This window comes from Melospiza georgiana, chromosome 16 (assembly GCF_028018845.1).
Source record: "Melospiza georgiana isolate bMelGeo1 chromosome 16, bMelGeo1.pri, whole genome shotgun sequence".
NCBI lineage: Eukaryota > Metazoa > Chordata > Aves > Passeriformes > Passerellidae > Melospiza > Melospiza georgiana.
Window position 1 is genome coordinate 5,627,172 of NC_080445.1, and position 24,316 is coordinate 5,651,487.

General features: G+C 48.8%; 1 protein-coding gene across 1 annotated transcript in view; it reads left to right on the forward strand.

The window, feature by feature from the left end:
- ADAP1 (ArfGAP with dual PH domains 1) overlaps positions 1-24,316 on the forward strand; it is a 49,359-nt gene that overhangs the window by 16,597 nt on the left and 8,446 nt on the right. The window contains exon 4 of the mRNA XM_058035175.1: positions 3,868-3,950. Within this exon, the coding sequence (XP_057891158.1) occupies positions 3,868-3,950 (83 nt within the window). The remainder of the gene's footprint in view (positions 1-3,867; positions 3,951-24,316) is intronic.

A 24,316-nucleotide genomic window follows, 5' to 3' on the forward strand; every position in this document is an offset into this window, starting at 1 on the left:
CTGAATCTGGCTGGCCAGCACCTCCTCCACACAGCACACTGCAGCCATGCAGCCACAGTTTGATATTAAACTGCTTCAGCAGCTTTTCCTCTGCTGCTTTTTGCTGTGGGCTTTGAGTAGGTGGGACCAGGATCAAAGTGCTCCAGTGGCTCCTTCTGGAACCTTCCTTGCTGCCCCTGGGCAGGGCCCTGGTGCTCGTGTGGGTGGTCAGGAAAGCAAACAAGTGCCTGCAATGGTGTGGGCAGGGCTTTGTCAGCCCCTGGACCTGCTGCCCCTCAGTCAAACTCAGTCCTTTCCCATCTGGGGGATGAATTTTCCCTTATTCTGAATTGTGGGTTTCCTTAGCGTTTTGTTTTGTTGGTGGGGTTTTGATGAGTACAATGAATTTTCTGTTCTAATTGCCAAAAAATGACAAGTTCCCTGTAACCAGCAGCCTGACAGACTTTAGGTGGGCTGTTAAAGCTTTTGGAGTTGATCCTGAAAGCTGATGCATCTCCACAGTTTGGGAATGATGCACTTACTTTTTTTTTTTTTAACAAACACAAATAATATATTTGCTGATTTGCTGCATTATCCCATGACCAGAAATGCAGTAAAATACCAGGGGGCTGTTACTGCAGTAATTTCTGGTCACAGAATCATTTGGAGTTAAAGATGGGTTTGGATGGAGGCTCCTGTGTTGGTTATGTGGTGTCTGCCCTGGGTTGCATACACACATATTCATGCCTGGAAAAGTGCATTTCAATTAAAACAGATATTTCTGAAGCTATTCTGAAGATATATCCTGAAGAATGGATATTCTGAAGATATATTTAAATTAAGATGAGGTCAGCAGTCTCCTGAAAGTGGTGGCTCTTTTCATACAATCCATGCATGGTTTGAGGATCTTCTGCCCTGCAATTGCTCTCAGCTCCTGCAGGTCCCAGGGCACATTCCTGCTCCTGTGTGAACTCATCACAGCTGTGCTGGTGAAGCTGGGTTTTAGCACCAGCAGCTTTGTATGGCAGGATTGCATCCAGTCCAAAAGAGAGTGAATGTGGTGAGATCCCTGCTCAGCTTCTCTCTCGCAGTGGAGGGAGATGGTGAACTCCTCGCCGTCCTAGCTGGGTTTTTGTTTTGGTTTCTTTTGCTGGAGTTGTTCTGCTTTCTATAAATAACCCCTGGAGCAGAAGCTGCAGCTGGTGGCCTTGCACTGAGTTGTCCAAGCTGTGGGCTGCTCTGTGGTGTGTTCTGGCTTTTGGGAAATTATTGCTGAAAGAGCCTGGGGTTGTGATGATGAGGGAAGGGGAAGAGTGTGTGTGAAGTGCCAGGAAGCTGCTGGGAAGGTGGCACAGCTGGATTCCCATGGGCTTTGGGAAATTAGGGAGTTGCAGCCATTCCTGCTCAGGGCCAGATGTTGAGGGAGAACATTTTGCAGCTTCTCAGGGCTCCCCTCGGGGTGTGGTGCCTGCTGGCTGCCCCGGGGGTGCCCCAGGTCTTGCACAAGAGCTCTGGGGCCACTGCAGCAATGCTCTGGGCAGACAGGGAAGTGCTGCTCCCCCAGGGATGAGCCCTGCAGGGTGGGTGGCTGCTGCACAGCCTGCATCCTGCAGCAGGAGAGTTTTACCCCAGGGGTGAGACCTGCACAGCTGCACCCTGCAGCAGGAGGGTTTATCCCCAGGGATGGGCCCTGCACAGCTGCATCCTGCAGCAGGAGTGTGCATCCCCAGGGGTGAGCCCTGCACAGCTGCATCCTGCAGCAGGAGTGTTTTACCCCAGGGATGGGCCCTGCACAGCTGCATCCTGCAGCAGGAGAGTTTATCCCCAGGGATGGGCCCTGCAGGGTATCTCCTGCACACCCTGCATCCTGCAGCAGGAGTGTTTACCCCAGGGATGAGCCCTGCACAGCTGCACCCTGCAGCAGGAGTGTTTCCCACTGCTGCCCATGAATTCTCAATTTTTGCTGTGTTTAAAGCCCCATGCTGGAAGGCTGAACTCTCACAATTCCAGAGCTCAGAGCAGCTGCAGCTCCTGCTGAAGCCACTGACGTCAGCTGGAGCTGAGGGTGGTGTGAATTTTCTTCCTCCCCGTTCCATCCCTCATCATCTCGCTGAAAAGGTCCAAGTTTGGCTTCAGTGATAACAAGCTGTCCACAGCAGCTGGCCAGGAAAAATTGCAAGAAGAATAGTCAATTCAAGTATTTGTGTTTGTTTTGTGATTAAGTTTTGGTAGCTCTGCTGATCAGTGACAGCATCATAGAGCAGGTGTTTGGGTGTCACCTTTCGAGTCATCAGGCTTCCATATTTGTGGATGTCAGATCCAGAAGAGGCATCCTGCTGGACCCAGAAGAGCCCCCTTGGGTGCTGGATGGGGTTTGAGCTACCCCATGGCAGGGGAGTTGGAATTAGATGGTTTTAAGGTCCCTTCCAAGCTTTCTGTGATTGTACAAAGTGCCCCTGAAGCTCCTGAGGATGGGATGCACCCAGAGCAGAGCACAGGATGGCAGCATGAAATGAGAAATGGGTGTTCAGAGCTCACAGTCAAACTTGCAGGTGTGTGACAGCCAAAGATCAGCCATGGAAACAGCAGCAGAAGGGCAGAGGCAGATTTGGTACAAACAAAATCAGTTTTTGTTTGTATTACAGCAGGAGTTCACAGCTGATTTTGGGGGCAGGAAAGCTGTGGTGCTCCCCAAACCTTGGGGAGAAGGCTGGTCCCCAGCCAAGGAGCTGACACAATGAGGGAACAAAATCTGTGCAATTATTTCCTCCTTTTTTGCCAGGAAACCAATCACAGCCTCAGTTCTCATTGGATGGTGTCTTGCAGATTTATTGAATGTGTTTGCTGTACCTGCAGATGAATTTTCATAAGCAGTGTTGGTGTGTTTATGTTCTTTGAGCATTTCTGGGATGTGGCTGCTGAAAAGACACCATTTGGTTTGCATAATCAGCAAAAAAGAAAAGGTGATTAAGCATATGAATAGTTTTCATTGGCAGAGAAGTTGATGTGTTGAAATGTGATGGTTTTACAAAACACGCTCAGTGCTGGGGGATCTTTTGCTGTCTTTAGTGTAGGCAGCTCCAAAATGTCTGCTGTGAAGCTGGGATAACACATGCCTTTATTTCTGAGTGTGATCTGAGCTATTTAGGGTTCTAGGGCAATTAAGAAATAAGTTCAGTTAAAAATGGTTTGAAGCAACTTCCAGCATATTCCAGATCAAAGTTACTTCATTGGTTCAAACACTCCTGCTGAAATAAAATAGCAAAAAAAAAAAAACAATTGTAATCTTTGGGGTATTTTTTTCCTTTTTGGAATTTGAGGTCTTGGTGTATAAATCATCTGTATTATTTCAGGATTAAAAGTAAAGGACATTTTAATCATATTTGCTGCCATGCATCATAGACTGCTTTCTTAAACTCGGCAGTATGGGCTGTGAGTTGGGAAGAGCTTGGCCAGATGGGTTTTCAGCACTTTCTGCTTCTGTATTGATATCTTCAGGGCAATAATCTCCCTTTTGTATGTGGTTGGGATTTTTCATTTACTCACCCTGTTCACTGAAGTATGTGGCCTGAGAAAATTAGGTCTAAAATGGTTCATATACTGAGGGGATTTTTTACAGAGCCTGATTGGGTGGGTGGGGACAGGCTCTTCTGCTAAATATGTGCATTTTTAAAAAAATAAGTTTCCAATAAAATTGGATGTACAAGGAAATGATTTATTGTTGTCCAGCTCTAAGCAGAAGAAACCCTTGACTCCAGACTGTACAATGCAATTTTTTTTGAAGACTTTTAAATCACACTTGTGCTTTCATTGAAGAATTAATAGTTCTGACTTCTTTCTTAGTGCATCTTGGACCATGTTTCCTTTTGTCTGTATTTTTTATTCCAGATTACTGCGGGAGCAGTGGATCAGAGCCAAATATGAACGAAAAGAGTTCATCCACAGTGAGAAGCAGGAGCCTTATTCTGCAGGTAGTGAGACACATTTTTGGCTGACAAGTTTTTTGATTTCTAGCACCTTCCTCTCTGTTTAATATGTTCTTTATGTTAATTATTGCCCATATCTCATTAAGCAGAAGTAAATATGGTCTTGTGCACAAGATGCCTCCTTGTCACTATAGGACATGAAATAGCACAATGTGGACTCGCTGCTTTTTCAAGGTAAAAGGGAGTTTTTAAATTTCTGACTCCAACATTTATAGATGTATAAAAGTGTCACCTCTCCAATGGTACTGGTCAAACCAACAGTCCATCAAATTTCTCCTCCTCCAGAAAAGAGTGCAAAGCAATAAGTTATTTATGTAAAGTGTGTGAGAAGATTCGTTACAAGAATGTAAACATCAGAAGGCTTAGAAAAACTTAAAAAACCAGGGTGACACCCCCTGGCATTCCCTGCATTTGATTTGGAATATTGGGAATTTGGATACCTGATGGAAACAAATCAGTTACCAAGAGTCTTTCTGTTGATTTCCACGGGCTGTTCCCCAGGAGCAGGTCAGGCCAGCCCCAGTGGGTTTGTTTCTGGAGCAGGGGTGTGAAGCTGGATTGAAAGCTGGAGATAAAAGGTGTTGTGTTTGTTTCAGAGCTCATTTCAGAGCTCTTTCAGCAGGTGACAGTGGCCTTGCAGGGGCTGGGCTAGCAGAGCAGTGGCTTGGGTGATTTTCTTGCAGAAGAGCAGGATTTGAGGAGGAGACACAGAACTCCACTGGGTTTGTTGTGTGGCTGCACCAGCACTAAATGCATGAAATTCGCTGGGTATTTCTTTGCTATATGTAAGTGGCATTTAATTTATTCTGCATATTAAGTAGTTGACACCAGCTATGTGCTTGGATGGCTTTGGGATAATTTTATTAGCAAAGACCATGCTACAGATTAAAGGTTAAAATATTATTTTCATGATGCTTTTCAAGACTAATAATATGCAGGTAGCTCCAGCAGTTTGCTGTTATGAAAACCACAATTAAATTCTGATCTCATATATTCTCAATTTATGTTTTGAGCATTTCAGCTCTGCTGTGTTGTGTACATGAGGCACACAGTGTGTGGGGAGTATCCATATTCATTGAGAGTACATTTTTATTTTAGATTTTTCTAAAAGCTGTCTGCTGGAGTCGGATGTGTTCTATTAGCAATAAATACTTTGGTTTCTTAGATAATTTTTGAATGTATCTGCCAATGTGTGTATAATACCCACCCAAGAATGATGTTCCCAATTTCTATCGTGCAACTTCTGGATATAAAAGCTGGGATTCAACCAAGTGCTTGAGGAAAATGAATAATTTTAAGCACATGATGAGTCCTTTTGACTGTGAGAAGAGTGTGTACCTGGTTAAAGTGAAGTAGGTGCTTCAGTGCTGTGTGGGAAGAAGGGCAGTGTGTTCTGAGCTCTCTGAGAGATATTATAAGAAGAATTCAAAGGGGAGTTTATTTTAGCAGTGTATTTTGTAGGTGTTCTTCAGTAACGTGGCTGCATAATATTTAACTGCACGCTGAAGTGATGGGGTTTTCTCACCTCTCTTTGAAGTTCAAAAGCCATTAAATACAGAATAGAGGAGAAGAGGGTGAGCCATTTTCAGTGAGCAGGGCTCTGGGGAGGAGGAGGGGAAGAGAAGCAGCCTGGTGGGCATCGTGTAAGTGGTGTGTGAGTGATTTTACTTTGTGAAGTGTCTCTGAGATTGGCACCATCTCCAAAACCCAGCACAGGAGCTGCACAAATGACCTGGGGTGTCATTTGTTGGTTGTCCTGACAGTAAATTCCAAGGGGAGCTTTGGCCAGGTGGCTCCTCCGTAGGGGGACCAGGTTGATGTTAGAAGAAAACAAAGCTGGGGATGCACACACCAAACACTCCCTTCTGCTGCACCAGGTGTGGCTGCCCACCTGTCCTTCCCCCTGTGCCAAAAAATGCTTTTCCACTGACCTGAACTGTCTGTGAGCAAACCACAGTGCCACCAACACCAGGGTGTCCTCCTGCCCACCCCACATCCAGTTGTGTCTCACTGGGGTGTTCCTTTATCTCTGTTCCTTCCTAATGCTGTCTCAAACCATTTTTCCTCACCCTCCTGAATTCCCTGGAGCAGTGTCAGGTTACCAGTTTCTAAGCATGAAACATTTTGTTGCTAATAGAAATGTCAGTATCCATTTTCTCGTGTTCGCTGGAAGATTTAATTCCATTTTCCAGTCCCAGGGGCTATTTTGCATTCTGATGTTTGTTCAATAATTGCATAAGAAAAATAAGAAAAATGCTATATTGGAATAGTTTCAAGCAACATCCTTTTCCAGGCAGCCTGATGGTACCCTGGTCAGAAATTCAGTGTCTTTCAGAATATCCTTTGGGGAGAGACTGTCTGGAGCCTGTGGATGCCAGGCAGGAGCTCTCACAGCATTTCTGCTGCCAGACTCGGGAGCAATGAGCCTGGGGACAGGAGTGTCAGATGTGCAGGTCAGGGCTGAGGGAGTGCAGGGAAGCATCCTCACAGAGGGGGATGCAGCAAAATTCAGCTTCTGGGGAGGGGGATGAGCCACAGGAGTGTGGGATGCAAAGGCAGCAGCTGCCCCAAAGGCTCTTGCATTTCTCCCAGACTGCTGGGAAACCTCTGCCTCGGGGGATGCAGAGTGATGCAGGTAGCAGGATCAGAACTGGGAAACAAAGACACTTCTCATGTGCAGAAATGCCCAGTGTGGGCAGTGCTGAGCACTGAAAGCAGCTCTGGAGCCTGGCTGTGGATCCCTGGGTGCTGGTTCAGGCCCCAGTGAGATCTCCCCTGTGGGGATTTGCAGTCACAGCCACTCACCCTCGGTGGGAAACTCTCAGGGTTTCTGTGGTCAAGGTGACCCCAAGGTGTCAGAAATTCTCTTTTTTCCCAGCCCTGAGATCGAAGAAGGAGTCAGGATTGCTCAGCTGTGGTTTTCAAGGTTGTTTGTTCTCTGTTATCTATAACATTGTTTTTCTGACCTGCTGAGCTCTGTCCAGCAGGTTGGTTCATGGCACATTGACTGCCCTCAGGGTGGTGTTATCTTTTTATATTAAAAACTACGTATACTTTATTTACAATAATTTTTCAATACCTATCACCTATGATAGACAGTGTGTTTCTACTCTAAACCAATCCAAAAGTGCCACCAGCACCCAGAAGATGGAGGCTAAGAAGAAGAAAGAAGAATGACAAGGCACACCCAAATCCCTCCATCTTGACTTCTGAACCCCCATTCTAAAAACCCTAAAATTCTATTTTTCTACCTTGTGACAAACTAACTATCATTCTACTTAAACTCTCATGGCTTGAATCCTCATGTAAAGCTGGTAATTGTTTCCATGGGTTAAAATCAAAGCCTGAGGTGTCTTTGACTCTGTGCCAAGGTCTCTGAGCCCCTGGCCAGGGCAGCCAGAGGGATGTCCTGGGTTCTGACAGGAGATCACAGTGGAAACTCCTAAAAGGGAGATTGAGAGTTCCTGGCTCCCTAGGAAGCCTTGGAGCACACGCTCTGCCCCCTTAGTGTTTCAGACTGATGGTTCTGTTGTTAATGAGAATATCAGCACCATTGACTGCAGAGCTCAGATGGCGCAGTGAGATCAGTAAAACTGTGATTAAATGTTTCAGTGATCCACTATTGATTCCCAGAGACATCCTCTTATACATTTGAGCTCTTCATTCAGCTGTAGTATGAGCTAAATAATTTGTTTGCCCTGGCTAGACTTCATGAAACAAAACATTATTTACACCCCAGCAATCCTAATTAACACCATGGCCACATCCCTTTCTCTAGCAGTACATTTCTTGTACAACAGCACAGAATGATGCCAGTCTTGAGATTCTCACATTAACATGGTTCAGGTTGGCTTTATCCCTTCTGGTAAATGAACTGGCAAAATTACTGTCAGTCCTCAGCTAATTGTCCCTCCTAAAGGAGTTTAATGGGGCATGGGTGCTGAATTCTCCTGGAAACAGGGGCCAGTTGTAATTGCCAACAAAGTCTGGATCTGTATCTCAAGGCAATTGCAGGGTTTGATGAATTTTAAAAATGTCTTGATCAGTTTTAAAAAGCTTGGTTGTTTTCCACTGCTGTTGATAGATGGCTGTTATGGCAGTGCTTTCCAGAGGATCTGCTGGAAGTTAGTTCAGTTGGGTGCTCCTGATTTCCCTTAATCAAAGGGATTTATTTTAACCAAGGGAGAGGTGGAGGAAGAAAAAGGGAGCAGTATTTGTGGGGCTGGAGCACTGTGATGATAAACTGGCCAAGGTGCAGCTGCTCTGATGCATCTCAGGCTACAGATGAGAGAATGGGAACGTGGCTGAGAACAGAAGGGAATTGTTTGCCCTTTGAACTTTGACTGCTTTCATTCATTGCTCTTGGGAAGCTGGGGCTCCTCAGCTGATAAAAATTGCCACAGGTCCCATGGAAGTGTTTTAGGAATCCAGATTTGCACCAGGTGAAGGTTTAAACCCTGTCCTTTGGGGTGGAAGTTGGAGGACTGGGATTATTTGACTGGTAGGTCCACAGATGGGTGGGATGATCTCTTGGGTTGCAGAGTAAAATAATGTGGAGCTACTGCAACCTGAGGTGGCCTGTGAGCTTCCACTGGAGCTGCTGGGGAAGTTGGGACACACAGGCAAAACTTGGGGCATATTAAAGCCAGTAGTGTTGGGGCTTTAGGCTTTGTTGGATTGTATTCCTGTCTTTATAGTGCTGTGGGCTGGATCGTGTTGTCACCATTCAGGTGAGCTGGGGTTTATCCAGGCAGCATTTCTCTGGAGGTGCCTATTTGCTTGTTCCATCTTCTGTCAGCACCCTTAGGATTACTTGGCTTCTGTGTTGTTTCCTATTTGTCTGCAAATATGATGGCAAAATAAATTATGAGACATAAAAGAACACCCTAAAATAGTAAAATCTGTTAATGTGCACTTTCCATTCCATGAGGCTCTTGCATAATTTGGGCAGCAGTTTGAATTAATTTTCCCCTGCACTCACACAGTTGGAAGGAGCTCTGGCTGCAAAGCACTGGAGAAAACACAGGGGACACAAAAATGTCCTTCCCCAGTGTGAGAACAGACCCTTATTAGCTCAGTGTGACCTGCAGTGATGTAATGCAGTTTATTTTGGGCCTCATCAGACAAAACAGTGAGCAGTGTTGCAGTTCAAATCCAATTATTTTAACTGACAGAGCTGATCCTCTGCTGTCTCTTACCCCATTTCCTGCAACTAGTGAGGAGCTGTGGGTGTCAGAGCCGCACCAGCTCTGCTCTGGGCTTTTTCACCACCTCAGAAGGAAATTACAGGGCTGAGCAGCACCCGGGGAGCAAACCAGTGCTGATGGCAGCCTCAGAGGACACGGGGTTTTCTGCACGTCAGACAGCCCAAAGCACTGAGCAAAGAAATGAAGCATCAGCCTGAGGGAGGGCTGCTGGTGCCCTTTGCTGAGCCCTGAGCACTCGGGGTGTGTCAGGGGCTGCTGCTGCAGGAGGGTGTGAAGCCACAGGAGAACCATCCCCTCCCTTTGCTCTGCAAACAAATAAACAAATACACTCTGCAGGGAAACCCAGGGTGGGAGGATGGATGGATGGATGGATGGATGGATGGATGGATGGATGGATGGATGGATGGATGGATGGATGGATGGATGGATGGGGACAGGCAGGGTCTCCTGATCTGAGGGTGAGAGTGGAGAGGGCTGCAGGCTCAGGGGAGCAGGGCACTCCTGTGCAGTGTGCAGGTTTCAGTGCTGCACAGGGCTGGGGTGGAGCTGTGGCTGCCCCACAGGGGTGTTTGTGTTCTCCCCAGGTGCTGTCACGTGCACAGCCTTACCTGTGCCAGGGAATCACTGCCCTGGGCTTGGGGCAGCTCCTGTGCTGCAGGGAAGGGCCAGGAGAGAAAAGGGTGCTGGTGAGAAGGTTTGAAGAAATAACAAAGTCCCCATTCAGGGCCCTGTAGCAGTGCGAGGGTTGTGGCAGAGTGTTCCCAGATTTGGGCTCCCATGAGAGGTACAAGAGAGACAAAGGTGGGTTGTGTTGTTGGGGTTTTTTTCCTATTTCTTGTGCTGGTTTATGCTGTCTGTAAGTCTTTATGTGGAACACTGCTCCATCCCGCTGGACCTGCTCCATGGTCAGAGCATCAGCCCTGTGGGAGTGACCTGATAAGGGTGAGACGGAGCTGGTGTGTGAAACCAGCTCCTTGCAAGTGGGGAGCAGTGCTGTAAGTCCTTCCTGTAGCATCCTTTATCTGCTGACAACTGGACCTGCATCTTAAATAAGAGAATTAAACCAAACCCCTGTTGCTGAGGGGTTGTCAGCTAAACCAGGAGCTGCTTTTAGCACTGGGGAGGGTTTGAGCCAGCTCATGTGTGTGGTCAGGATGGCAGCCAGCTGCCATCTCAGCTTCTCTCATGCAGACCAGCAGGAAGGTTTAGTTCAGTGTTGTTTTTTCCCCCGGTGCAGCCCACATCCTTGGCTGATGTTCCTCTTTATATTCCCACCAGCTCCAGGGCAGCTCTGCTGGCTTCTCCCAGGTGAGTGTGGTCAGGGAGATGCTGAGCTGAGCCCTGCACAAACACAGAGCAGGATGGGGGCATGGCTGGGGGAAAGGTGAGAGCAGGAGAGGCCAGCTCCTCACAGAATGAGGCAATGCCCCACCACAAGGGTGGTTCTGGGGATGAGGATGATTTTTTAAATTACCCCATTGCTTTATATGTGAGAAAGAGAGAGGAGTGTTCAGCAACTACAGGAGCCACATCTGGCTGAAATTATCCAAGATGCTGGGAAGGCAGAGGGGGAGAGATGGATGAGCAATGCTCACAGAAGCCTTGGTTCCTTAGGAAACAGCTCACAGCAGCAGCAAGGGAAACCACGAGATAAGAGCAGCCATGTGAGGGTTATCAGCAGCATCTCACCGGGCTCTGTGCAGGCACCATGTGCTGTAAGGGAGCACAGGGGTGCAGAGCAAGGTCACCCACCTGCCTGGGTGCCTGGGCTGTGCAGGAGCATCCCAGTGCCCTCCAGGGGCCGGGTGGCATTGCCTGGTTTGGGGTTGGTGTGTGTGGGGCAATCCTCCATCATTTCCATGCTGTGCTGGTGTGGGGCAGGGCTGTGCCTCCTCTCTGACCTGACAGGGCACAGAAATTCTTCAGCATCCTTTGGTTTTCCTTTTCCTTAAACCTTTTCTCCCTTCCCCCAGTTCCTTATGAGCTTACATCATCTCCTTGTGCTAAAAATAGCCTTTGGGGTGGGAGAGAAGCTGCAGCTCCACCTGCCCTTTGTTTGGGGCTGCAGCACCAGCCCAGGGCAGCCTCTGCCAGTGTCTGAGTGTCTGGGTGTCTGTCTGGGTGTCCAGATGTCCAAGACTGGAGCAGCTCCGCCAGCTGTGTCACTGATGTTGCAATGGCAGCTCAGTTTGTAAATGGGCCACGAGTGCTCTGCTAAACAAAATCAGTTTCTAATCCTCACTGTCTGCTTGGAGTTTGGGGCAGTGCTGGAATCTCTGGAGGGATTGTGATGTTTGTGTTCCTATACCCAAACCCAGACTTTGGGGCAGTGCTGGAATCTCTGCAGGGATGGTGATGTTTGTGTTCCTGTACCCAAACCCAGAGTTTGGGGTGGTGCTGGAATCCGTGCAGAGCAGTTGTGACGTTGGTGTCCCTGCATCTAAACCCAGAGTTTGGAGCAATGGTGGAATCCCTGCAGGGATTGTGATGTTTGTGCTCCTGTACCCAAACCTGGTGTTTGGGGCAGTGCTGGAATCTCTGCAGAGCAGTTTGATGTTGATGTTCCTGTACCCAGATCTGAGCCCTGGCCCTGGAGGTATTTCTGCTGAGGGCACTGAGGTTTGAAATGTCACTGTATAAACACCAGCTCACGTTGGACTCTGAATAGCACAGTAAAAGCTTTAGTGCCACATAATGCTGTGAATTTATAAATGGCCCTGAAAGCCCTGGCTGTGTTAGGTGTGTGTAAAGTGAATAATATCATGTAAATAAAGAGTTTATTTTCCCCCTCATTCTGCTTTTTTGCTGGCATGTTTCCTGTAATGCCAGTGACTTGCCTCCTGATTTACACCATATATAGAAATGTAGAAAAAGCCTAATTATAATTGGCTCTTCTAACATTTTGTGAGTTGAACTTCTGAAAATACTGGCTGCATCTTGATCCAAAGGTCTGAGATTTTTCAGAAGTTGCTGTGAGTGTAAGTCTCTATTTAACCTCAATGCAGATGTGGCTGATGGGCACACAGCTGTCAAAAGCTTTAGCCAGCCTTGATCTTAGTCTGTAGAGAGGAATTTTCAATCTAGAGAAATAAGTTAATTTATTTCTACTTAATAACCTCCAAAAGAAGTTGCTGCTTGGCTCTGACTGCTTTTTAATGTCACTGTTATCTGATGCTAGTTATAAAATGGATTAAATTCTCTTCTGATGCTTGAAAGGCTCAAGCATTAGAGCGGGGCTTTGAGAGGAGCTCCATCATTTTCTGCTCTGCCCCTCACTGATGGGAAGCTCTTGTTTTTGTGGCTCAGGGCATCAGGAAGATGTGGCTGTCACAGGATCTGTGGAGCATCCCTCACTGTGGGATGCTTTTTTGTGCTGTCTTAGCCTCTCTATCCCTGTAAGAAGATTCCTCATAGACCTAGAGATGGAAATAAAAAAAGTAATAGCAACGTGGTTAAAAAGCAGCAAAAATCTGATATTTTGTGGAGAATTCATGTTGGCTTTTGCAAAGCAGAGGTGTGGGCATGGAGGGGGAGATGTTTTGTGGTAGGGAGCCATGGCACCAGTTCCCTGCAGTGCATCTTGGTGTGCTGGGATTGCATCAGTGCTGCCTGCTGTTAAATCCATTTCCAGTAAATTCCCATCAGTTGATCCCAGTATTTGGCTGAACCAAAGCTCCAGGTCTGGCTCTCTCTGGATTTCAGCACAACCCTGTCCCAAATCTCTGCCCTGAGTGCTGCCCCGGCTGCAGGGTCCCAAAGCCTGGCTGCATTTCCCTGCTCCCAGCTGGCACCAGGGGCAGCTCCTGGGCTGGGCAGGGGCACCCAGGGCAGCTGGAGGTGGGCTGAGCTCTGGGCAGGCTGATTGGGGCTGAATGAGCAGCTCGGGGCACAGCGATGCTGCACCTCTGGCACAGCCTCTGCCCAGTCTCAGTGTCCCAGAGGATGCAGTGATTTGGCATCACAGCCAGGCAGGGATTGCAGCAGGGAATTTGGATTCTTGGCTGGGTTCTGCAGCCTGCTGTGAGCTTGGGGCTGGGCAGGTTCTGCTGGTGCTTCTCTTTGTGGTCACGGGAGCAGTGGGGAGCAGGCAGGGAGGGATGCAGGATGTCAGCCTAAGTGGCAGCAGGGCTCTGGCCCTCTCCAGAAAGGATGCAGCCTCCACTGTTGCTTTTTAAAGGAACATTTTAGCATTTGAAGGATGCTCAAGAGCATTTTGGTTGTTGTTTTGCTATGAGTGCTGCACAGGTGCCCCCCCAAAGCAGCCCCTGATCAGAGGTTCCCATCAGAGGGCTGTGAGTGCCTGGTGGGAATTGCAGACCCTGCAGCTCTCCCAGCCCAGCCCAAGGTCACTGGAGGCTGCTGTGCTGCTGTCAGGAGTGGGTTAAAGCACGAGCATCCCTCCAAGGAGCAACCTTGCCTGGCACAGAATCCTCCTTCTGCTGCTGCCCAGCCACAGAGCAGCTTCTGTTCTCCAACCCTGACATCAGCCTGGCTGGGATGTGAGTCACGCTGGGAGCCAGGCCCGGGGAGCTGCTGCCCCTTCCCACAGCCCCTCGGGGAGATGGAGCCTCCCTGGGTGGGTCTGAGCCCCTCTGGGTGGGTCTGAAGCCCTCTGGATCACTCTGAGCCCCCCATGGTGGGTCTGAGCCCCTTAGGGTGGGTCTGAGTCCCCCATGGTGGGTCTGAGCCCCTCTGGATCACTCTGAGCCCCCCATGGTGGGTCTGAGCCCCCCTGCTCCCCCCTCACCTGTGCAGCACCTGGGGTGTGTCAGGTGTGACCTTGGCAGCCCCAGGAGCAGGGCAGGACCCCAGTGAGGCTCTGTGAAGTCTGGCATCCATGCCTTGGCACTTGTGCTGTGGATTTTGGGTACAAAAAAAGGGGAATTAAGGCCTAATTTGTTTTGTTTTGGTTTTGGGTTTTTTGGGTTTTTTTGTTTGTGGTTTTTTTTTTTTTTTTTTTTTTTTTTTTTTTTTTTTTTTTTTCCAAAAACCTTTTGTCTAATAGGGAGGAAGAGTTTAGGATGAAAGGCTCTGGAGAAAGATTGAAATGGTTGAAGGAGGAAGGTTTGCAGAGCAGTGTGTTCAGCTGAAGCAGGTGGGACCTCAGTGCTGATGCTCAGTCTCCTCTTCATGTCGTCCCAGTGTAATCCTTTATGCATTTAACATTACACAGGTCCACGTCAGGACTTGGTCCAAGAAACCTCTCCCCATCCTCTCCTTGGGGGTTTGAGGGAATTGCAGTCATTGCTTTAAAACAAATGATTTCTTCTTCTTCTTCTTCTTCTTCTGCCCTGGTGTGCCCTGGCCCTGCTGCCATGGCAGGTGGGTGGGGAGAGTTGTTTGCAGGGCACTTCTGCTCTCTGCAGCCTCACCCAGAGCACAGCAAAACCTCCCACAGTGAGTGAACAAACATTGAACCAAACTGCCTTGGAAGGAAATGGATCCATCTGAATAAATCCACTCAAAAAAGCAGGAGCAGATCTAAGCCCAGCCGGGCTGGCAGCAGCACTGCAGCATCCCCAGTGGGTTTGGGGAGGGCTCTCCTGCCTGGGGTCCGTCCCAGCCTTGCTCCCTGACAGCAAATTCACAGCACAAATGGTGTAAACACCAAAGAGGGCTTTGCTGCAGTACAGGCAGGGCACATCCAAGGGCTGTTTAACAAACTGAACTCAGGAGGAGGATGCAGGGGGGGATGACAGCATGGCTTTTCTCTCACCATTATATTTTCTCGTGCAAGAGGAGCAGGGCTGTGGCAGGGACTCACTCCCATTCCTGATGTGCTGACATTTCCACAGCACTGGCATCACATGAGCAGGAGCTGGAGGAGCCTCTCAGTGCCTTTCAGTGCTGATTCAGAGCTGGTGCAGCCCCTCTGAAGGAGCTCTGCTGCCTCCTGGGGCTCTGTGGGAATCAGGGGAAGATGCTGCACCACTTCCACCCTTGATAAGGATACAGAGTCGCCACCAAAAGGCAAAGGAGAGGGCTCCACATGCAAAATCTTGTCTTTTAGAGTTAAATTTGGTGCATTTTTATTTTTTTCTGTCTCTCTGAGCTATGGCAAGAGGCCAGCGACTGCTGTTATGCTTTCCAGGAAATCCATGAACATTGCAGTGACAAAGTGATGGGGCGGTGATGGATCTTACAGATAGCTGCTGTAGGAAGAAAAACATCTAGCAAAGAGAAAAGCTCTGATGTCTTCAGCTCCTCTAAAGCAGAAAAGCATTTAGGCAGCCAAAAATTGCAGGTGAGAACCTGTGGGTCTGAACTTAGGGCAGGAGGAGCAGCCAGCCCTGGGAGGAGGGAGCACCACTGTGAGCTGAAGCTGGATGCTCACAGCTAGTTTAGGATCCAGCTGTAATTTTAACAGCTGGTTCTGTCAGGCTGCCTTCAGCACAGCTCTGATCCAAGCCTCCATAATTAGCCAAGGAGCAGCAGCTCTCGTGCAAGAGAGGCAGCAGCGATGCTCGAGGCAGGGGAGGCAGAGCAGAGTGGGTGTGAGCCTTGCTGAAAGGTACAAGGGCTGCCCCATGAAATTTTGAATAGTTGGAGGTTGTTTTTTTGGTTTTGTTTTGTTTTTTTTTGTTCTCCATCTGATTGTTTTGTGCAAATTTTTTTTTTGTTAGGGTTTTTTTTTTTTTTTCCCTCTCAGAAAAGCACACCTAAGAAATGTTTCATTTTGTGTCATTCTGTAACAGAAATATTTACATTTATCAGCTCGAATCGAAAGCATTGAATTTGTGGTTGGTTGAATGTGCTGAACTAGAGCAGTTTCTGGTGGGTGAGGTGCTCTGAGCCCCTCCAGGCTGAATGTGCTGCCTTTGTCCCGGGCTGGGCTCTGGTGCTCCCTGGGGATGCCCTGAGGGGTTCCCAGGAGAGCCAGTCCAGCTGGAGAGGACAGACTGTGAGATCAATAAATGTGTGAAACGCCCCAATATAATTATCATTGCTCGCTCCTGTCCTTGAGCTTTCCCTGTTTGAGGTCAACCAGCTTGAATTAGTGTATTTTGATATTGCTCAGGCTGCCTGTTCCTGTAACCTTGAGTTTTTGCAGTCAATAAATGGACCTATACCAACTGGAGGCAGCTGAAGGGAGGTACAAGGCTTTGTTCTCCATGTCTTGGATTATAAACATTTAACGAAAGAATAGGAGAACCATCCCTTTGTATTTTCTGTGCTTTGTGAGGCTATTTCTTGGTGCTCCAGTGATTTTACACTGAGCACATTTCACATTCCCGGAGTAATGACACAGGACCAAAAGCTGGGGCATCTTTCTTCCACTAATGAGAAGGGAGCGACCAGGAAGCAATAGGATAACAGAGAGCATGAGAAAGGCTGTTTTCATGGCAACTCATGGTAGCTTAATTCAATTCCTGCTACAGAAAGATCTGTTTCACTCTGGAGACCTGGGCAGGGCTGGGCAGTTTCTGCCTCTCACCAGATAAAGAACATTCTCCAGGGTGAGGTCATGTCTTTTTCTGGAGTTTGCCAGAGATGCAGCTGAGTTAGATCAGCCTCAGCTCTGAACCAGAGCATTTGCTGATGCTTCTTCCTTGCCCACACCAGCCCATACCCACCTGCATTTCCCCCTGTAGTGAACTCACCTGAGTTTTCACCTTGAAATCCCTGGTGCAGCAGTGGAGGAATTGCCCACACCCCACTTCTTACACTGAAATGGGGCAGGGAGGTGCCTCCCCTGCTAAATGGGGCTGGTTTTACAAATGCTGCTGCTGTTGAGGTGCAGACACAGCAGCCACCTCCAATCTGATAACCAGGGCGGCCCCTGAGGGACACAGGCACGGCAATAACAAACAGCATGTCCCAAAATACCTAAAAGACAACGAGGCTGCTCAGCAGGGAGTGAATTTCAAGCTTTCACGCATGGCAGAGGGTGGAAGAAAATTTTAGCCTGAAAAAGTCAGTGGGAATTTTGGTCGGTGATTTATTGGGACAGAATTTAGCCTTGATTTATGTAATTCCAGGAGTTCATTAAGTGGGATTATGCTGCTCCAGGGAATGGGAGGTGATAGCTCTGGAAAAATCAAGGTGTGCAAATGTCCTTGTGCAACCTGGAGGTTGTGGCTGTGCTGCCAAATGCTCCATCCCTGATAGCACAGCTGCCAGAGCATCGTGTACCAGCTGATTTCTGGGACAGCTGGAACACCAGCAGCCAGGGCAGAAACGAGTCCTAAATTAAAAAATTCTGCTTTCCTGTATGAAGTTTTCACTGTAAATGCATTGAACACTCAATAAAAGACGTTCAGGAGCCAACAGCAGCACTGCAGCAGATCTGCTCGAAGCCATTTGGATTTCTGTTCAAAGCAGAGAAAGAGGAGTGCGAGGTGTGAGAATGGCTTTCCATGATTTGTGACTGTATGGGAATGCTTTATTCCAGGATGCCCCGGAACACGGAGTCCTAAACTCATCTAAAGTCTGTGGTGAACTTCTCTGCTGACTCCTCTCCAGCTCTGTTGGGGGTTCAAATTCATCTCGTCCTTGCTTGCATTGATCTGCGTGAGCAGCTGAGCTTTTATGTATTGGTGTGGGGAACAGATCCACCAAAAGCTCTTCAGGCTCAGGGGCTGTTTTAGCCTGATCCCCTAGGTGTGGTTTGAGGATGCCTGTGTGCAATCCAGGCCTGCAGGTGGCTCCTGGTGCTCTGGAGGTGTTTGAGCAGCTGCAGGTTGGTGGATCCCTGTTGGTGTCAGGGTTCCTTTGCCTTTTTCAGTCTCACCTCTTGGCTTTCTGCATGTGGGGCTGCAGGTGGGCTCTCCCGTGTCCTGCAGAGGCAGGACCAGCTCTGTGTGGGCATCCCTGGGGATGGTGGTGTGGGATGGTGGCAGAGCTCCTCCATGGGGAGGGTAGGCTGTGGGGACATCTGAGCTAAACTCAGTGGCTGCAGTGAGGATTTTTTGGAGTGTTTATGTCTCACCCACAGAGAATCCTTGCCCTGTGGTTTGGGAGTGGTTTGGCTCTCAGGATTCAGCTCCTGAGGTGAGCTGCTGCAGGGTTATTGTGAGTTAGTGCCACATGCCTGCCTTTAACCCTGGCTTTGCATCTGTATCAGGCTTTGAGTGCACTCACTGCTGCTAAACGGGCTGAACATCACACAGGGAGCCTCCCACCTTCTATTATGAAAGACTGGCTTCAAAAGAGCAGAACCTGAAGGTTATTTACCTGGAACAGGATTTTCTTTCTCCAAGCAGCAGCAGCGGATCCCAGGTGGGTGTTGCAGGGATGCCACTGGAAGAGGAAGCATTTGATTTCCAAGTAAAATTAGATTCCACATTCAATTCTCAGCAGTGTAAGTGCAAGGCTTCCAGTAAAGACATTTTCTGTAGCAGGGGGTTGTAACATCTCCCAGCAGATACAATCAAATTGTGCTTGCAGCAGGCAGCTGTGGCCTTATCTTTAATATGTAAACACTTGCTCAATAATTAGGTTAGCACGGAAGTTGTACTGTATCGATGGTCAATTATAAGATAAACTGATAAAAGGGAGGATGTGGCTGTCTTCTGAATTAAACCTGATATGCCTGCAGTAGTCAGGTGAAGACTTGAGAATTGCATAATTTGTGTTTTCTCCTCATGCTTGTTCCCATGCAGGGTTTTCGGAGGAGGTGAGCGCTCACTGGGAGATCAATATCACTCCACAAAAGCAGATTTCTCTCTGATGAGTGTCCTTTGCACCACCTCACCCTCCAGTTGCTTGCCCAGTGGCTGCCACCCCCTGCTGCCCTGATTTCCCTTTTTTTATTGCTCTGATGGCTTCCCAAGCTCTGCAGAGGCTCCTGTGTGTCCTGGTCCTGCTGCACTCAGTGGCACCAGGGGCAGGGTGATCACACCTGGGATCCTGAGATCTCTGTGATCCCACCTGAGATCTCTGTGATCCCATCTGAGATCCTGAGATCTCTGTGACCCCACCTGAGATCTCTGTGATCCCACCTGGGATCCTGAGATCTCTGTGATCCCACCTGAGATCTCTGTGATCCCACCTGGGATCCTGAGATCCCTATGATCCCACCTGAGGTCCCTGTGATCCCACCTGGGATCCTGAGATCTCTGTGACCCCACCTGGGATCCCTGTGATCCCACCTGGGATCCTGGGATCCCTGTGATCCCACCTGGGATCCTGAGATCCCTGTGATCCCACCTGAGGTCCCTGTGACCCCACCTGAGATCTCTGTGATCCCACCTGAGATCCCTGTGATCCCACCTAGGATCCTGGGATCCCTGTGATCCCACCTGGGATCCTGAGATCTCTGTGACCCCACCTGAGGTCCCTCCCAGAGGATGAATGGCTGTGCTGATGCCTTTGTCACCTGAGAGCTGCTCCGTGGGGAATCTAACATGTGATTAAAGGGACCAGTTAAAAACAGCTTAGGAAGCTGGATTAGGTGCATGATCTCTTATTGTGGCTCCTTTTAGCTGACAGCCTGCTGAAAGAAGGGGGGTCTGGATTACATGGAGAAACATCAGGCTTGACAGGAGTGTTTTCTGACTGTTCGGCTTAGCGGTGTCATGTACAATTTTAATCTGATTTAAATGGTGGCAAACATCACAGGCTTAATGGATTTCAGCTTTATTACTGGGGCTTTGCTGAGGAGCAGTTTGGATTTTCAGCTGTGAGCCACCAGTGCAAGTGTGCTCACGATTAAGTGGGGCTGGAAACCCGGGGATGGACCTTGCATTTCAATGCCCCATGCCTGTGTGGGGGCACAGACCTGTCCTTTGTGTCAGCCTCAGGACCACGATGTGTAATTGAGCTCAGCCCCATGATCCTTCTACAGAGATGATGCATTTGGCTCCATTTTCCTCACTGGTCCCAGCTGCTGGGGAGCACCTCCTTACATTGCAAAATCAAGGTGATAATATGGTCTTGTAGTCATCTGGAGAATTGGTTTTCCATGCTTGGCTTCAGCCTTGGAGTTGTTCCTCACATGATCTAAAATGATCTCTGTGCTCTGCTTTAGGTGTCGTGGGTTGTTCTTGTCCTTCCCATGGTGAGGCTTTGTCTGGTCTCTGCTGGGCCAGTTTGGGGTGATTTGTCTGGAGGAGAAAGTCCCCGAGGACACTGACACCTGCCTTTCCACAGAGATGTGGTCCTGCCTCTAAATGAGTCTTTTGGGGTGGGTTTTTTTTACATTGTTGGATGTTGGCTGTTTGGATCTGACTTCAGATCCAAGTTACCATTTCAGGACCTGTTGGTCACTGAGGCCTGGTCAACTGCTTGGTGCTCTGGGCCCTGCATGAGCAGAAAAAGTAGGAAAAAAGGAACATCAGCCACTGCAAGTTCTCCTTTTATGAGTAAAGAGAAGTGTCTGTTCCTAATCCCTTTCTGTGCCACCTCACACCACCGACCTGAGGTTTCATCTCCTTCCAGCCCTGAGCTGAGCATTGGTGAGGGTGTTTTCCCTCAGAAGGCCAAGGAGATGTCTGCACAACATTATCTGAATCATCCACTAAATCCTGGCTTTCTGTCTGCTGTAGCCATTCAAGCACTAATTGCCTTTGATTAAGTCAATCGTTGGCAGAGTGAGTGGGTTAATTGGGTATTGTGGAAGCAATCAATCTCATCAGCTGCTTGCATCCATAGCTGAAGTGACAATGCAGTGGGACAATAATTGTTTTATGAGCTCCTGGAAGGCAGCAGAGGCAGACTGGATGACAACATGAAACCCTTCTCTGTGAAATGGCCTTTTGGAAAGGTAATTTGGATGCTAAGTGCTCATTAGGAGAGGACTGATTGATTGGGAGCTGGGGAATGTTGTCCCTCTAACAGGTGTGTGCACAAGAAATGGTGTGGGTGCTGCACTTGGGGGTTCCTGGGCTCTTTGGCCTGGATGGATGAGCTGTGAGGAGGATGTGGTGTCCTAAATGGGGAGGAAAAGTTGTCTTGAGGGAGATGGAGGGAGATCATTCCCTTCTCAGCCATCACCCACCCTGCCTTAGGTGCACCAAGCACTGACCTCTCAGGGCTCCTGGGGGCTGGAGCATCACTGACCTCATTTTCTGCTTGCTGAGGCTGTAATTTCCAAAGAACTGAACTGTGCAGGGGCAGCAGCAGCTCCTGGTGGCTCCTGGCCTGGCTGTGCAGGAGGGGAAGGATTTCCATCTCAGCATCAGGTGCCTCCTGCCATGGGGATGCTGAGGCACCTCCAGCATGGCTGTGCCTGCGCTGCTCACTGTGGGACCTGCAGCAAATACATTATCCAGAGATGGATTATTGCAGGGAACTTCTGAGCTCCTCAAACAGGCAAAAAAATCAGGCAAAAAGAGCAATCTGCTGGTGCTGTGCAGCGGAGCAGGATGCAAGCTCTGAGGGATTTGAGGACCTGGACCCTGCTTGCATCTGGGGGATTGGGGCAAAGAGTGATGTTTTCATTCCATGAGCAAACTTCATATTCCTTGGTTTATGACCTTTATTGGAATGCAAATTCTCAGAGTATGCAAGTTGAATTGATTGAAATGTCTTGCCTTGATGGTGGCTGGGTGCTGCAGGAAGAAATGTTACAGCCTAGAGCAGTCAAACCATCCACACTGGCATGGCTAAACAAGTTGTTTTTGCAACCCTGTTCAAAGTCCAGTCTGTAAGGAAAATACAGAATTTGCCACCTTCTCCATCCAGCCCTCTCACTGTGGGCAGCAGGGTTTATTTCACAGGAATGTCCTTCAGACTCTCTGTTCAAAAAGGAGGCTGTGACACGGGGCCAGGGGTGATGGGTGGTGTCAGGGACTCCACACTCAGCTGCTCCAGATAATGATGCAGCTCCTCAACCTCTCAGGAAAGGTGGGCCCACGTGGCCAGTGAGTGCCTGTCCCCTGCCCTGCCCTAATTAGCACCTCCCCGTGCTAATGAGGCTGAGTGCTGAGCTCTGGCACTCACAGGAGTGGCCATGCACACCCTGCAATTTTAGCAGCACGGGGAGGGAGCTGGATTTGAATCTTCTCCAAAGCTCTGAATCGGGGTCAATGCACTTCAACTGCTGAGAGGAAGGAAAATGCCTTCTGTAGGAGGAGATGCCCTGCCTGAACTCCAGGAAAATGTGATTCTCTTGGATTACATGCACAAGTGCATTTTTTTTTCCTTTTATTCAGCCCCCTATGCTTTGTCTTGCAGTGAGATAAGAAGGCAAGAAACAACACAGTGCTGCATTTGTGTGTGTTGGATACATTCAGGTTTCTTCTGAAAGCCTGGGATCAGACCTGCTGTTACCACAGCCCTAGAAGCATCATGGAAACAAGCAGTTGTGTTGCCTGTTTTCAGGTGAAACTGTGAATAAGGAGCCAAAGAAACCAAATATCAGACATGGTTTTAATTCCCACTTTTGAATGCCTTGCTTAGGATGACAGAAGGAGAAGTGCATGCAAGCTGGTTTTTGCAAACCAGTGGATCTGGTTGTCCTCCTTGCAGGAGGGATTTTTCTTCTCTGAGAGCAAAGGGTAAAACTGAACAAATAATTTTGGGTGCTTCCTGTAATCCACATTCTCAGAGACCAAACCCCCATCATTAACTCAGCTCTGTAAGAGCCTCCTGAGGTGGGGAAATAGCAATATCCCTCTTCTTTAAAATGGGGAACTTGAGCCCAGTGCTGGTGGAAGTCAGATGGAGAGATGGTGGCTACAGCAATGTTCTTTATACAAAATCCTCTGCCTGGCTTCCTCTGCAGCCCCTCAGGCAGGGCAGGGCTGGTACACTGGAGTACCCAGGGGGTGCTGCCAGCTTTGTGTGCCTGAGGGAGCTGCAGCCCCCAGCCCGCCTCAGCTGGCACAGGACCATGCACTGTCTTCTTTTCAGCCTGGTGCCCTGTTTTCCTTGGCCCAGACTTATAGCTGTGGGGATGAGGTGGGTGTGGAGGTGGCAGTTCCTCAGTTTACCTTGGAGGACACGTACCAGGTGAGAAATGCCCACCTGGGCTGTGTGCCTGTGTCCTGTGCCATTTGCTGGCTGACTGACACTTGGTGGGGCTCTTGAAGGAGTCACAGGTTGGTGCCAGAGCAGCCTGCAGAACAAAGTGGTTGATTTTGCTCCTTGGCAGGTGGCAGAAGTGATGCAGAAAAGGCGACAGAAGCAGTGATAGCAATGTTAGCAATGTTAGTGGTGTTTCTTTATCAGTCCTGCCCAGCAGTGCTTTCTGCACTCGTGGTTGGTGCTGGTGATCCATGGGGTGGTGGCAGGAGGCTGCAGCCCTCGTTCTGTGCCTCAGGAGAGGAGCAAGCATGTTGGTGACACGGTGCTGTGTGCTCCAACACAGCAGCCAGTGGGTGCTGCTGGGCTTCAGCTTCCACCTAATCAGAGCAGCCCCCACAGAATGGTTTGGGTTGGGAGAGACCTTAAAGATCATCTCATTTCACCCTGGCAGGGGCACCTTCCACTATCCCAAGTTGTTCCAAGCCCCATCCAGCCTGGCCTTGGACACTTCCAGGGAAGCAGCCACAGCTTCTCTGGGCAACCTGTGCCAAGGTCTCCCCACCAGGTGCCTCTAAAATACAAAGCTGTTGCTGAGACAGTGCAGCACATCAGACAAGGGAGATAGGGTTTATTTTATGTCACCCTGTTTTATTAAGATTTTCTAAGCCTTCTGATGTTGACGTTCTTGTAGTGAACTTTCTCGCACGCTTTCTGTAAATCACTCATTGTTTTGCATTCCTTTATAGAAGAGGAGAAAATTGATGGACTGTTGGTTTGACCAGTGTCATTGGAGAGGTGGCACTGTCACCCTCCAATCCACGGTCACTCTTGGAGAACTTTAAATGTTAGAGTCAGAAAATTAACTTCCCTTTTCCTTCACCTTGAGAACAGCGGTGTGAGCTTGTGTTTTTTGGTGTCCTGTAGTGACAATTTTCTGTCTCCAATGCCCTCCAGTGTGAGATCTGTTCCCTGTTGTGCCTCTGCAGTTCTGTTTTGTTTCTCAGCACCTTCTCTGTCTGCTTTCACAGCCCTGTGGATCAGGGCTTTGAGGACTCATCTTGCTGACACACAGCTGGCCCGGGGAGCCTGTGTGGGTTCATGCTGGGTGCAAGGGCTGCTCATGGTGGTTTGCACTGATGGGTGCTGACAGGGGTGCAGGTTTGGGCAGAGCAGAGGAGCAGCTCCTGAGGATGCAGCCCTGGAGGGAAGAAAAAAGAAAAAGAAAAGAAGCAAGCG